Source organism: Cavia porcellus, unplaced genomic scaffold, assembly GCF_034190915.1.
Source record: "Cavia porcellus strain 051 isolate PalLab524CR breed Dunkin Hartley unplaced genomic scaffold, mCavPor4.1 scaffold_23, whole genome shotgun sequence".
In the NCBI taxonomy this organism is placed as follows: domain Eukaryota; kingdom Metazoa; phylum Chordata; class Mammalia; order Rodentia; family Caviidae; genus Cavia; species Cavia porcellus.
The window spans coordinates 33,021,907-33,036,722 of NW_026947506.1; the positions used below are offsets into that span (position 1 = coordinate 33,021,907).

Sequence of the window (14,816 nt, forward strand, 5' to 3'; positions counted from 1 at the left end):
CAGAGATGGCTCAGGTTTTGCCAGTGCCCCCAGCTAGGTGCCACACCCCCAGGTGGCATTTCTTGTATCGCTGGTGTGCGACAGCAGGGATCCAGAGAGGCCGGACTGCTAGCTTGGGTCGCACAGTAATGAGACTTAGCTGACCTGGCATTGGGGTCTTTGTTCACTATATTCTTTTTTTTTTTTTGAACCAGGAATTGAACTCAGGGCTTTGCACTTGTCAGGCAGGAGCTTGTGCCGCTCAGCAATATCCCCAGTCACTGTTCACTATATTCTTGATCTGGATATATGTCATTATGATCTAAAACGCAGTGCTTTGTGACACCACAGTGGTGTTCTGTTTCCTGGTATTTTTTGCCTGGTACAGGGATTGAATCCAGAGCCTTTGCACTGAGTCACATCCACAGCCCTTTTTTATTTTTTGGTTTGGAGACAGGATCTTGCTGACTCACTAAGTTAGTTAGGCTGAGCTTGAACTTGCAATCCTCTTGCCTCAGCCTCCCAGAGGGCTCCTGATTCTTTTTTTTTTTTTTTTTTTTTTTTTGATACTGGGATCAAACTCATGACCTTGCGCTTGCCAGGCAGGTGCTTATGGCACCGAACTAAATCCCTGGCCCCTGGCTCCTAGTTCTTAACAGACGGCTCAAGACTGACTCTGAATGACCAAGGTGAAGTTGCAGTAACTCTCATCAGGCTCATGGTCTCTCATTTTGGGTCCGAGCAGTCTCAGGCCAGCACTGTTTCACGAGGAGGAAAGGCAGACCACAGCTCTCTGGGGAGCAGTGATCTGCAGCACTTTGTCCTCCACAATCTCACAAAGCCTTCCTCGGAATCAAGAGAGGAAGGCAAGCTCTGTGAGCTCCTGAGAGGAGAGGCTGGTTCCCAGGACAGAGCTGACCTGAATCTTGGGGGGGCCCCCAGGGGTCTCTGTGGTCCTTAGTTAGATTTCCGGTACCCAAAACAAAAACAGAAAACAGAGAGGTTTGGAGATGAGTAGATAAGATACCATTCCAAGAGCAATGGTTCTTAAAATTTGTGGGATTACAGGAAACCTCTGGGAATCTGAGAAAGCCCCAAATTTTTTCCGGGTGGGGAATGGAGGTGCATGCCAACAGTCCCAGCCCTCTGGGAGGCTGAGACAGGAGGATCACAAGTTTGAGCCCAGCCTGAGCAACTTAGCAAGACCCTGTCTCAAATTTTAAAAAGAATATATCTACAGGTACAGCATGATTTCCAAGGTTCATCTGTCCTGCACGTCTGTTGTCCTTGAGGTGGGCCCGGTGCCCTGAGGAAAGCCAGCGGCTGTAATCAGAGCCCCATGCCTCTGGGCAGCTGCAGGCTTCTGGCCTTGTCTTGTGGCCCTGGGGGCCACTCCTCTTCATCCAGGGACAGGAAACCTTCCTCCCCTGCCCACTCTGTCATCTCCAACTCCATCAGCAGGGCCTGCGGCCACCTCCGGGCAGCAGAGCAGCCAGCGTCTGGAGGGGGAGGGCAAACCTGCCCGGTTCCCTCTGTTCTCCCCCATGGACTGCCCAGCTGCATCTGATCCCCTGACCCCAAGCAGGTTGCTTATTCGTACAGCGAGCCCGGGATTGTGAAGGCAGTTCTCTAAATCGGCAGACCTTTTATCTGGGACTCTTCTCTAGTCACGTCTGTGCCCTTGCGCGGCTCCTAAGTGGGAACGCGAGGGCCTCAGCTTGTGGGAAATTTACTGCTTAACTCCAGGCTTTAACGAGGTCTCCAGCCCTGCGTCTCCTTGGTGGTGCTTTATCTCACCTTAAATAGCTGCAGCCCGGACTTTTCCACTACAGCCTTTCCAGCTGCATGTTTCTGGGCTGCTTTCTCTTCTTACTTTATTTTTTCTGAACCCTGGACCTGTGCACCGAGCTGTCTCCAGCCCTTTTCAAGGATTTTTAGTTTGAGACAGGCTCTTGCTAATTACTACATTAGTCGGGCTGGGTTCAAATTTGTGATGCTCTTGCCTCTGCTTTTAAAGGTGTCACCCTCCCGGAAGGCTCAGAGGCAGTGGGGTGGGGAGGGGAGATCAGGACCCCCCTCCCATTCACTCCTACCTCCCGAGGTTTGGGTTCGTGGCAGTCTGCCTTCTGAGAGTCAGGATGTTGGAAAATGCTATAGGCTCTGCGGTGTTGACATTTATTAACACAGTTCTTCTGTTAACAATTCATAGCTTGATTATGTGGCAAAAACCTAGCAGAGGACCAACCCCAACTTAGTCTTTGAAACTATAAAGAAAAGGGTTTTTCTGTGTCTGTTAGGAATTCCTCTAGGCTACAAGTTTTGAAGAGCTGAAATAGCCACTTAACACAAATAAGAATTTATTTCTGTCTCATGTAAAAGAAACCCAAGCAGAAATCTCAGCTCCCAGATGTTATCAGTGACTCTGGCTCTTTCTGTCTTGGGATTTCCATCTTTGTGGTCACTTCAAAGTTTCAGGATTCCTATGTGATTGTTACAGCTCCAGCCATCAAGCCTGCATCCCAGGCAGGAAATCAAAGAGAAGTATTGTTTGTCTTTGACTACCCCAGCTGCAAGGGAGCCTGGGATATATGTTCATTTAAATGAGTACTTGAATTTCAGAATAAAATCACGCTTCTGTAGAAAGGGAGTGTCAGCTGTTCCCACAGTTCTACCACCTTCCTGAACACATGACGCAATGCCCAGCTAGGGTGGACTTGGCCTGCTTTGGCTGTGCCCAGTCAGGTCATAGTTGGCAAGTTTGCCTCAAGCCAGCCAGGAGGAGAACTGTAGGTCTTTGTACCCATCCCGCTCTTGGACAAGGGGAACGAACACACTAGAGGCCTCACCCTTGTGTGCTGGAGGACTCCACGGTGGGGACGATGAAGGCAAAGGACAGTGATAACATTATGTGGGAAGCTGGGCATGGTGGCTAGGCCTGTAATCCCAGCACTCAGGGCAGCCAAAGCAGGAGGATTGTAAGTTCAAGCCTGGGCTGGGCAATTTAGCGACTTAATAAGACCCTGTATCAAAATACAAAATAAAAAGAGCTGGGGATGTATTTCAGTGCAAAGGCCCTGCTTTGATCCCTAGTACTAAAAAAACCAGCATCTGGCCTCAGGGCTGGGACTGCAGCTGGGGGACAGGGTCTTGCACCGTGCAGGGACAGCCCTCCCCAGAGTGACATATAGCTTCTCTTCAGGTCAGGATTGCATCAGAGGGTGCAGGTCCAGGCATTGCTCCGGCTAGGCCTGGGAGCCCCGATGCTGGCCGCCCTGTCCTCACCCCATGTGAGGCAGCATGGGACCTGTGCCCCTTCCATGCCTCCGCTCAGGGGTGGGCATTTTAGGAAGCTGGTGAGAGTTAAACCTCTGCAAATGATGGAATTGCAGACAGTGAAATGAAGAATAAAGAAGCGGAGACATTTAATGCGAGAGGAAAACTAGCACAGTGCATGTCCCCTTCCCGCAGTCCTGTCCTGTCCAGGATGTGCTCACTGTGTGTCCCTAGGGCTGGCAGGCAAACACCCTGGCTATCAGGGAGGGCCCTGCCATGCTGGTGGTACCAGCATACCTCACATTACATTCAACTCTGCTGTGGATTGTAAGGAGCCACTGGCCGCGGGCCTTGAGCTCCAGTCTCTGCTCGCCATCTCTGTGCACTGGGCCAGGCAGCCACTTGCCCTGTTCCTGCCAGGAGGCAGTGGCCTCCTGGCATCTGCCCCGGCTCCCTGGAGGGAGGGGCTCCATCACGGTGGCACAGAGCCCAGGCTGTGTGGCTCGGCATCGTCACTGCTCAGACCCGGGGTTCACAGCTGGTCCTCGTCCACCCAGATGGTCTTGCGCTGCTCCTCGCAGATCCTGTCTTTGAGGACGCGCAGCAGCTCCTCCACGCTGCTCCAGGCCTCGGCCTCCACGGTGGCGTACAGGCAGGGCAGCGCCTCCAGCTCCTTCTCGCGAAGGCGGCAGGTGCGCAGGAACTCTTCCTCCGTTTCGGGCCGAGGCAGCAGCTTCCTGGCAGTAACACACATGCAGGGCAGGAGGTGAGGCTGGACTCCCACAATTGGGGGACAGAAGCCAGCCCCATGTTTGTATGGTTCTATGCCCAGTCTGGAAGAGCCTCAGGAAGTGGTCCTGCACAGGGCCACCGTGGTGTGGAGTCCTTCCCAGACCACCAGGCACCCAACTGAGTGCTACTGCATGCTACTGGCTCTGTCTCCTCGGGTGCCCAGTGCTTTCTAACACACTGCACACTGCACACTGTGCCTTTTGACGGGGGGCAATACTGACATTGAACCCAGAGGTTTTGCACTGAGCAACATCCTCAGGCCGCCTTTATTTTTTATTTTAAGACAGTCTTACTAATTTGCCCAGGTTGGGCTTGAGCTTGCAGTCCTCCTGCCTCAGCCTCCCAGAGGCCTGGCATTACAGGTGTGTGCCATCACACTCAGCCACACAGTGTTGCCCAGTGGTGCTCCCAAGAGGTGGGAACTGTTTAAAAACTTATTTTCAATTGTGATAAAACCATTTAAACTATTTTTTGAGTGTACTCAGGAGTGTAAAGCACATTCACTGCTGTACAACCCACATCCGCAATGTTCTCATCTTCCCAAATGGAAGCTCAGCACCCCTGGGACAGCCTGGCTCCCCAGGCCGCTTCTGTCCTGGGACCTCACAGATGAAGCCCCAGGGGATGTGCCTCGAGGGGCATCCACACTGCAACATGTGACACAGTGTCCTTGCTCTGTAGGACTGGGTGATGGCCTACTGAGTATAGGGACACACCTGGGGGACACTTAGGTGTCTTCTACCTTCCAGCCTTTTGCAAAGGCTACCCACCTTTTGGGTACATGAATATCCTTTAGACTGGCTTTGTCATTTTGTGATTAGACAGAGGAGAGCTGCTAATCATATAGTAATTAGGCTTTTCATTTTCTGAAGGTTCCTATCTTGCCTTTTAAGTGGCTGCATCCATTTTCGGATTTGCTGTTTTGAGACAGTCTCTTACTAAGTAGTCCAGGCTGGGCTGGAACTTGATAGCCTCCTGCCTCAGCCTCCCAAATGGTGGAATTATAGCATGCACCTGGATTCCTGTGCACTATTTCACATGATTTTCTGTTCTACCCACAGTGCATGAGGTCCCAGGGCCCTCATGTCCTTGCCAGCACTTGCTAGGGACTCTCTTGTCCCCTATGCCAACTGATGGGTCCCCCAGTGCCCGGCACTAGCAGGGACTGCACAGACTTTGTGAAGGAGAAAGTGGCCCTGACCTTGGAGTGCCAGTGCCCTGTCCACAGAGTGGGTCTTGCCACTGACGCTGCAGTTGCATGGGGATGAGAGGATCCAATGTGCTGACACTTGAGGACAGATGTGTCCTGAACCTCTGTGCCACTGCTTCTTCCCAGCCACACAGCCGACCATGGGACAACTCCTCCAGCTGGATGCCGAGTCAGTTTGTCATTACCCTTGCTGGGGTCTTTCTCGCACTGTCATCCTTGTCTGAGTGACCCTGTCATGCTCTTCCACATGGAGGAGGAGGCGCCCTCCTGACCTGACTCAGACCCCATGGAGTGGAGTAGCTGTGTTCTGCCCCTGCCTCCTCTAAGCTGTTGCCGACTGGCCTCCCCGGGCCTGTCCCTACCCTGATACAAGGTCTGCATGGCTCATCCTCCTGCCTTCATCCCTGATGTTCCTAGTGTTCCGCCCCATGCGACATGTCCTTTCCCTGTGAGCCATGTCAGGACCTCAAGGTCGGGGCCGTATTTGTCCTGGACTCAGGTCCCCTCCTGGTGAGGTCGACTGAGGGCTGAGTGGAGGCTTGGCGGGCTCGGGGTCAGGCCGGGGGGAGGCTGGGCCCCCAGGTCCTACCTGAAGCGCTTGATGTTCTTTTCGCACACGCGCACGAAGAGCACGATGGGGTAGATCCCGCACTTGATCAGGTCGCGCACGCAGCCGATCCCCGCCTCCAGCAGGCAGTGCTTGTTCTGCGGGGAGCAAAGGTCAGCAGTCTCCCCCACACCCGCCCTTCCCTGCTCTTGTGGGAGCCAGGGCAGGGCCTGGACGCAGGGACGGACTCCAGGGCCAAGAGCCCTAAATGCTACCCAGCAGAGCAGGACCAGAACCTGCAGAACCGATGCCTACAGTGGACAGTTGCACAGTGTCTGGGCTGGGGATGCATTGCTGGGAATGCGTGCCCACCTGCCGGCCTCTGAGGGCACACATGGTACCAGCCAAAGGCGCTGAGAATACTGGGAGGGTGAGACAGCGGCTCAGAGGTCCTGAGACCCTGCAGGGGTCTTGACCAGAAGCTCCTTATTTCTCAGGAAGGGCAACCCACAGGGGCATCACTTTAAAAGAAACCAAGGTGGACATGGTGGTGCGCCTGTAATCCCAGCATGCTGGGAGGCCAAGGCAGGGGATCCCATGTTCAAACCCAGCGTGGGTAATTTAGTGAGATACTGTTTTAAAATAAAAACAAATGGGGTGGGATGTAGTGCGATGTGAAGACCCTGGGAGGACCCCAGTATGGGGCAGACAAAAAAAAGAAAAAAGAAAAAATCAGCGAACTACTCCAGACTCGGTGAAAGCTGAACCTCTGCTTTTGTCTGTGTCAATGTCAGTATCACTGAAAGGGGGTGTGGGTGCCACTGCTGGACAGGAAGTGTGGGGTCCGGGCTGTACACCAGCTCCTGTCCCCCTTTTGCCACACGGCACTTCCCATGCCCCACAGCCACAGGCTGAGTTTTTCTTCTTTCCAGCACTAGAAGGAGGACGAACTCAGTGCCTGGGTGATCACAGTCACACTGCAAGCTCTGAATCAGTCCCTGGCGCCTCCTCTGATGCCTGGTGCTCCGTTTTCCCTTGTTGGGGGGGCGCCATCCCTGTCACTTGCTCCTCATCCTGTCTCTCACCCTGACACACCTGCTCTCTATCTCAGCCCTCGTTATCACAACCAGAGGCACCCAGCACCAGCGCCATCAACAAAAGACTGTTATGAAATACACCCCTGGGGGGAATCTTTATCCACCCTCACCCCAGGGGTCTCAGGTAGCCCTGAGCCACGTCACAGGCTTCACCAGCTTCTCACCTTGGCCGCCACAGCTTCGATGTTGGCAGGAACGATGCACTCAAAAGTGTTGGGGTTCTTCTCCCGGGAGTAGATGATGGTCTCTGTCTTCTGCTTTTTGAGGAACTCTTCTCTTGTGACAATATCTGCAGAGAGAGGCTAGTCTCAAGGAAGTTTCAGGTGGTTGGTCCCCTCCAGGCCCCACTTGTCCCCACTCCTGGGTGGCACAGAACTGGGTGTCTGGTCCAGTCTCAGTTAGCTGTATCTTGTCCCTTCCACTAGACTGTGAAGCTCCCTTTAGGCAGGGCCAAGGCCATGCCTCACATTCCCTATGGCAGACCAGAGAGGTGGGAGTATTCAGGGGCTGGCTGCTCAGCAGTGTTAAAATAGTAGTTCAGGCACCATGGTGCATACTCTTCACCAACTGCCACCCACAAAGAAGCTCTGCCATTGATCTATTCACTCATGATCTACTTGTGCATCCATCCATCTATCCATTCACCATCTATCAAGTCAGTCTCCTCTCCACAAACCCACCCATTCACCCACTCATCTATCCACTTTTCATCCATTCATCCATTGATCCTCCATGGTCTACCAACTCACCCTCCCATCCATCCATCCATCCATCCACCCACTTACCTACCCACTTTTCATCCATCCACCCATCCACCCATTCACCCATCTACCCACCCACCCATTCACCTTCCTACTTAACACTGCTAAGGGTCAATTATTAGGAATGTAAATATGATAAAAAAAAAAAACCCCACAGCTTATGTATTCAAATAAGCAATGATCTAGCTAAGAGAAAAATGTAGGCTACAGACAATGGGGAACAGTTTAGTGAGTGCAGTAGTGGATACTGTGTGTGGGAGAGAGTGCAGGCAGGCAGCCCGGAGAAGGTGCCTGTCAGAGATCTTTCTCCCGTGTGGGGTGACCCCGAATGTGTTTTAACCTCTCTGGGCCTCAGGTGGAGGAGGGTGGCATATGTCCAAGTCTGGACACAGGTGGAGGGAGGTTATCTGGGCTGGGCTGGGCAGTGGGAGTCATTTAGAGTGTCAGTCGAGCTGGATGGTGGCCCACTTGGATGTAGGCAGGACAGTAAAGCCTGTGCTGTATTCATTTACCATGATTTAAAAAGCCCCCGGAATATGTTTAATTGGCCCTAGGTAGCCCTAGAAGTCTATACTTTTGACAATTTTTATTTATTTTTTGTGCTACTGGGAATTGAACCCAAGACTTTTATGCTGAGCTACTTTGTAAATGAATAAAATAATTCATTTATTTTTTGGCTTTTTTGAGTCAGGATCACACCATGTAGTTCAGGCTGGCCTTCAACTCACTACAATCACCCTAGCTCAGCTTCCTAAGTGCTGGGATGACAGGTGTGCATCCCTGCGCCCAGCTTATTTCTCATTTTGGGACAGGGTCTTGCTAAATTAGTTAAGTTGTCAGGCTGGGCTTGAATTTGCGATTCTTATGCCTCAGTCCCCTAGAGTACTGGGATTATAGGCATGTACCACCTTGCCTGGTCACGTGTAAATATAGGTGGAGACTCTGATGGCAGCCCGGATGGGAGTTCAGGGCTGGGGGTGGGCGTCACCACCCTTGCCATACCTGGGGACACCAAGGCTCAGAGTGATGGCAGGCCCACCACACACACCGGGGCCCTGAAGTGGGGACTGAGCTGGATGATGCTGTCACCTCTGCCTTTTCACCCTCAGTGTCCCAGGGCCGCTCCAAATGCACAGAGGTCAGCATGAAGACAGAGGGAAGATGCCCTGCCCTGCTGTGTGTGTTTACTGTTCCCGCCTTCCACGCCAGGGCCAGGCAAGATGAGGCGCTGGTGGCGGGGAGGGAGGGAGGATGGAGTGGGACAGTCGGACAGTGCTGGCTCTGTGCACCTCCCTGCACACCCTGTGCTCACCTGACTTGCAGAGGGTGAACTCCATGGCACCCCCCGAGTTCAGCAGCTTCTGTACCAGCGTCTTGGCCAGCATGGTGGGTGTGAAGAGCACCGGCCTGCGGCGCTCACAGTGGAAGGCTCGCACTAGGCTGTAGGGGATGAGGCTGAGGTTCTTGCTGAGCTCGCTCTCAGGGTCCAGCTCTGGGGGCAGGGAAGGGACTGTTGTCAGGGCCTGGGCCCATGGAGCCTGGGTATCCTCGGGGAAGGACGGGTACCAGGGATGCTGCTTTAGTTTTTGGTACTGAGGAGTGAACCCAGGGCCTGCACTCTCGGGTTACATTGCTGTTCCTTTTTATTTATTTTGAGACAGGGTCTCACTAAATTGCCCAGGTGGAGTTTGGCCTTGTGATCTTCCTGCCTCAGCCTTTCCCAGTGCTGGGCTCACAGACATGAGACTTCACACCCAGCTCTGGGGCTGGTTCTTGGAGGCCACTGGGGTAACATGATGTTCCACCAGCCACCGCAGGCCTGGGCAGCTTGGGGGCTCCGCTCCGGGCACCCAGGGATATTCTGGGGGTCCTGCATGCCTGTGTGGGAGGCAGACAGGTGGTAGATGACAAAAAGAAGCCCTAGTGGTTTTAGACATGGTGGGTTTCTGGAAAGATGGCTAGGGCAGGGTGGTCTGGATAGAGGAGGACTATGACCACAGGAGAGCAAGGGACAGCGTGAGATGATCAAATGGTGGGACAGCAGGGCCACTTGGTAGGGCTTGGTGCCTTTAGGGCTCTGGGCTTTAGCCAGAGACAGGGTGACCATATGGCCTGGGTTATGCCTTTATGCCTTTTCCAGGCCTCTGTGGCCTGTGTGTGGAGATCGGGGGGGAACTCCTGGCTAGAATCTGTTACAGCCAGCCGGGCAGCACCAGGTCACATCCCAGAGACCAGCCGCCCATCCCGTTTTCATCCCTTGGCCTGGCCCTCACCATCTGTGCTGGGGCTCTGGCCTCCTTGCCTTTGTGTAAGGCCAGTGTGGCCAGGGGACGTGGGAGGGGCTGGCTCGTCATCAGCTGGGGTCACCGGCTGGAGAAATGGCAAAAGGTGCTTGTGGGGAGAAATATATAAACACTGCTCATTGGTGGCTCTAAGTAACGGGCTGTCTGGGCTGCACGTGAGAGTGACACGTGGTGTTAGTTATGAGGGGCAGACTTCAGCCCCCGTGAGGGGTGTGGGCATGTACCGTGTGGGGTGGAGTGGAGGGCAGGGAGCTTACCACCCACCTTCCTGCTTCTCGGCCGAGAGCTTGGTGGCATCCAGAGAGGTGCGGGCCAGGCTGCCCAGGGGGCTCCCGGAGATGACTCGGACCCGCTCGCTACTGTTCATGCGCTTGTACTTGTTCTCGGACCTACTGACGAACTGTGGGGGCAGAAGGGGCAGTGGGTGGGAGGATGATCTTCCTGCCCTGCTTCGAGCCACACAGTGCCACTTCTAGTCCCACCCCTGCCCCGGGGCCGGGCCAGTCACCTCCCTATATGAACAGTATGGTGGTGCAGATCTGTTAGCCCCGCACTCTGGGAGGCTGAGGCAAGAGGATCACAAATTTGAGCCCAATCTGGGCAACGGGGTGACTTAGCAAGAACCTGTATCAAAATGAAAAACAGGGCTGAAGAGGCAGCTCAGTACAAAGCCCCTGGGTTCAACGTCCAGCGACACCCGGAGGTGGCTGGAGTCTTTCAACTCCCGGACAGTGGTTATCAACAGTGAGCAGGTGGAAGGGACCCACAGTGCCCCTCACCCAGCTCCCTGTCAACTGGACCACCTTCCCTTGCGGCCTCTATGTGATGCGCTCTAGCTGGTGAGGTGCTCTGGCTGGAGCCCCACTGGGAGTGTGGGATGCTCTCGTCTCCCTAATGCTGTGCTCCCCCAATCCTCAAGTCACTAGGGGAGCCCTGTTGCCATCTGCAGCCTGCCTGCGTGGGCCTGGCAGTGGACACAGACCCAGCTTCCTGCCTGGTTCCCTGGGCTCCTCTGTGGCACCTCCTCCTCTCTTCAGGGAGGTAGATCTGGGCGGCTGGGTGTGTGTCTCAGGATGAGACCCCCAAGGCTTCTGTTCTGGTCTTTCCTGTGGGTATCAGAGTGCCATATCGAACAGCCTGCTTCTCAGAAGACCTCTGACCTGGCCAGGCTCCTGCCCACTTGGCTGTCTCTGTCTGTGTCTATCTGGGTCCTGGGATCACACTGCTAACCCTTTTTGAATCACCTCTGTCCCAACGTCAGGTTGGAGCCTTGGGGTGTCACACTGTCTCTATAGGGGTCTGGTTGATGCAGCACCTCCTTAGGCTCATGCTTATTGGGATTACCCCCTTTGCTCATCTTCTAGGATATAAGGAATGCTTCTGCTTTTATAAGAAATTATTTCTGAAGATATCATACAATATGCTGGTTAGTGTTCCTTATACAAACCTATATAAAAAGGTTTTCTTTTAAAGTTAAGTGCAAGAGAAAAGTCTTTTGTGGTCCTGAAGAGCCAAAATGTTTCCTTTGACAGAGTAAGATTCAAGAACCTGCTCCATTTCCCTTTTCTCCTTGGCTGCTGGGATACTGAGATAAACTTAAAGCTCTAGCTGAGGAACTAAACTGGCCTAGATATTTGGAGTATTTGTTTTCTTTTCCTGACATGCCATTTCTGATTTTTCTATTAATATTTTAACAGGCAAGTTGTTTGAGCTCCTTTTGGGCATACGATTTCTCAAATCTTTTCTGAATGTGGGATTTGCTTGCGACAGGCACACAGACTGTCTCTCGAGCTGTCACTGGGAAACGGGACGAGAGACGTCAGGCATGTGAGAGCTGCAAGTGGGCTGTGCATACAACGCACTGCTATTTCGGTGCCAGCTCCTCTTCCCAGCAGGCAGAGGGCAAAGCCATGCACATTGCAATGGGAAAGGCAGGCCCTTACCTGGAGGAGCTGGCCGAAGAGGAAACTCGCTCTGGAGAGGCGCGGACTGACGCGGGGGTCGCTTGTTGAAAGCGGCTCTTCGGGTTGCAGGGTGTTCTGGAATGAGTTTATCAGTCAGTCGGAAGGAGCAGGGCTAGCTGGATCCATGGGCACAAGAATGGTGCACAGAAGCGTAGGAGGCGCCCACGTCCTCTCTGCTGAGCTCGGGGCAACCTGCTCCAGCAGGGAAGGGGGATGGCGCAGAGCCACCCTCCAGCCTCTTCCCCTCTTCAGAGGAGCCTGGGGAGGGCCCAGGAGGACTGGGCCCCTCTGGAGGGGCTGTCCCTGCCCAGTGATGTTTCACCAGGGAGGTGGCGTTCAGCCAGCAGGGCTTCCCCACGGTGTTTGGACTCACCCGGAGCACCCGCAGGGTGTGGTGCGATGATGAGTCTGTCTCCTCCCGGCTGCCGCGGTGCATCAGGCGCTGCAGCTTGACCAGCAGCAGCTGCTGGGCCCTGGCGAGCAAGAGGGAGGCGTCCAGGGTGGAGCAGAGCCAGGGGCTGGGCACCGCTCACCCTGAGGGGCTGGGAGAGCCTGGGCTTGTGCCTCTGGGAGGCCTCAGCTCCAGATGGCTCCTGTCCCCAATTTGGGACTCTTCTGCTGGGAGTCTGGCCTGCCAATGCCACCTGACAGGGCTGGTCTTGCCACTGTCACTGGAAGCACAGCTAAAGTCTTAAGAGATGCCCTGCACCCTTGGGAGGCACGAAACTGGAAGAGGAGGGACCGGGACCTCCCAGCCCAGCAGGCAGAGGTGTGTGTTCTGGGGCCCATGCTCATCCCTGAGGCCCCTGCTGGTGCACGAAGCACTAGCAGCCCCTGGCTCCAGGGTGCAGGGACACGGAGCCCCACTGGGACCTGGCCTCACCGGCTGTAGCTGGGTATAGTGCCCATGTCCAGGTCGTGGTTGGTGAAAGGGTCGACCCGTGCACACAGCCACTCGTGCCTGTCCTGGTACATGGTGTCACGGACGTGCACGATGTCGTCACACTTCAGGGACATGGAGCAGGCATCCAGTTGACTGGAGATGTTCAGGTTCAGGCGGATATAGAAGGAGTCCCCTGATGTGATCAGACCCTCCTCCATGTCCTTCAGCAGCCTCTGGTACCCTGGGAAAGGGACAGTCCAAACAGTGCATGGTTGACAGGGCCCCAACTTCAGCTGAGGGGCCCTCGTGGTGTGTTCCTCATAGATGGGGGAACAGGGGCAGGCATTTCTGCCTGATGATGTCATTCATGGGTTTCCCTTTTTGTCTTGGCTGTCGGGAAGCTCAGAGCTGAATGTGTCAAGCTGCAGCATTCACCAGTTTCTGCCATAATCTCCATACCTTCCCCACCACTGGTGATAGACATTTGTGTTTCATTCTCTTTCCATTGGTATATAGCTTATATAACAGTAAATAGCACAAATTCTTAAATGCTGTGAATTTTCCCAAATGTATGCGTGTGGGTGGTCTCTTCCCAGAACCTGCCATCAATACTTCCTCAGGATGACCTTTACCCTGATGGCTAAGCTGCAGCTCACTGCACATACATGGAATCAAGTAGTACAGGCTCTCTCCCTTCTGGTGGCTGTCACTCCGTGTTACACCTGCGAGGCACATCTACGAGGCTGCCACACAGCAGTACTCTGCTCTTTTCCATCGCTGCATAGTGCTCCCCTTGTGTGTCCTTATCTATTCTCTTGTGTACACATGTGCACTGTTTGCAATATGGGGCTGCTGAGTTATCCATCTCCATTACCTCTGTGGACATATGTACACATTCCCTTGGATATACACACAGAAGTAGAGTTACCAGGTCATGGATTATGTATATATTTAGATTTGGTAGATACTGCCAACTGGCTTTCTAAATTAGTAAGATCCAGCACACTTTGATTTAACCTTACTGAAATGTCACCTTCCTTTTGAGTAGATTCTCGCAATTGCTTTGCAAGGAAGCAGGGCCCAGACTATGACTGTAATAAATAAGTAGCAGGCTCTAAGTGAACACTCATCATTCAAATCCCTAAATCAGCCCCGCAGCAGAGGGCTGCATGGCACAGTAGAAGCTAGAACAATCCTGCCCGGCCCCAAGCAGCTCCTCAAATGTGCGCAACGCACAAATACGCAGGGACATTTCAGCCCATGGGGTCGAGTGTAGAGAGACAGAGTTCCCCAATGGGTCAGCCCAGGCGGAATCCCGCCACCTTCCTGTCAGACCCACACCACCTGTGCCTTGAGCTCCCTGCAACTAGATGAGCTAACTTGGCTTGAAATTCCAGGGCCCCACTGCTGCACAATGCACAACTCCGGGGGTGCTGCTCACGCCACAGTCTGTGGCCCTGCTGGCCAGTGGTCAGGGCACTCCAGGGATTTTGAGGGGTGATGGGGCTAAAAAGCCAGGCTGTAGGAGTGGGAGGCACCTGGCCCACATGTGGGGGGCAACTCCACTCTGGACTCTGTGTTTGGGGACAGCACCATTATCGTCTGCACTGCAGGGCACTGCTGGGAAGGGGTGTGAGCGGCTAGAGAAGCTATTTGTGCTCTGCTGAAACATTCATGAGCCCCACGGTTAAAAATAAGACCCAGCTGCAGAGATAATCATGGTGGGGGGGTGGGATCCAGAGGTGAGAATGAGGACTCAGGCTGCGGGAAATGGAAAACAAAGCTCTGCGTGCACTGCCTGGGAGTTGTGGCTGGTAAATAGGTGCCTAGGATAAAACCTTTGCGGGTCTGATGAGAAGGCAGGGTGAGGCCTGTCCTGTCCTGGTCTGGGGGCCATAGGGACAAGGCTGGGCCGAGATGAGGCTCAGTGGCACTGCTGGACCCCGCTGCTACCTACAGCAGGCCAGGAAGCCCCAGAGCATGCACGCTTCAGGTCAGGGGGGTGAG

The 14,816-nt window shown here is 54.0% G+C and overlaps 1 protein-coding gene across 6 annotated transcripts in view; it reads right to left on the minus strand.

Moving 5' to 3' along the window:
* Nucleotides 1-3,377: 3,377 nt before the first annotated feature.
* Card11 (caspase recruitment domain family member 11) overlaps nucleotides 3,378-14,816 on the minus strand; it is a 109,125-nt gene continuing 97,686 nt past the window's right edge. For 5 of the 6 annotated variants that reach the window (XM_063234096.1, XM_013152786.3, XM_063234095.1 and 2 more), the window contains 8 exons: nucleotides 12,810-13,050; nucleotides 12,300-12,399; nucleotides 11,906-12,001; nucleotides 10,227-10,362; nucleotides 8,972-9,151; nucleotides 7,063-7,187; nucleotides 5,844-5,959; nucleotides 3,378-3,989 (listed from right to left, as the gene is read on the minus strand). In XM_063234096.1, the coding sequence (XP_063090166.1) occupies nucleotides 3,785-3,989; nucleotides 5,844-5,959; nucleotides 7,063-7,187; nucleotides 8,972-9,151; nucleotides 10,227-10,362; nucleotides 11,906-12,001; nucleotides 12,300-12,399; nucleotides 12,810-13,050 (1,199 nt within the window). In that variant the 3' untranslated portion in view covers nucleotides 3,378-3,784. Of the gene's footprint in view, nucleotides 3,990-5,843; nucleotides 5,960-7,062; nucleotides 7,188-8,971; nucleotides 9,152-10,226; nucleotides 10,363-10,390; nucleotides 10,587-11,905; nucleotides 12,002-12,299; nucleotides 12,400-12,809; nucleotides 13,051-14,816 lie in introns of those variants that run through there. The other variant, XM_063234097.1, reaches the window with a different exon arrangement.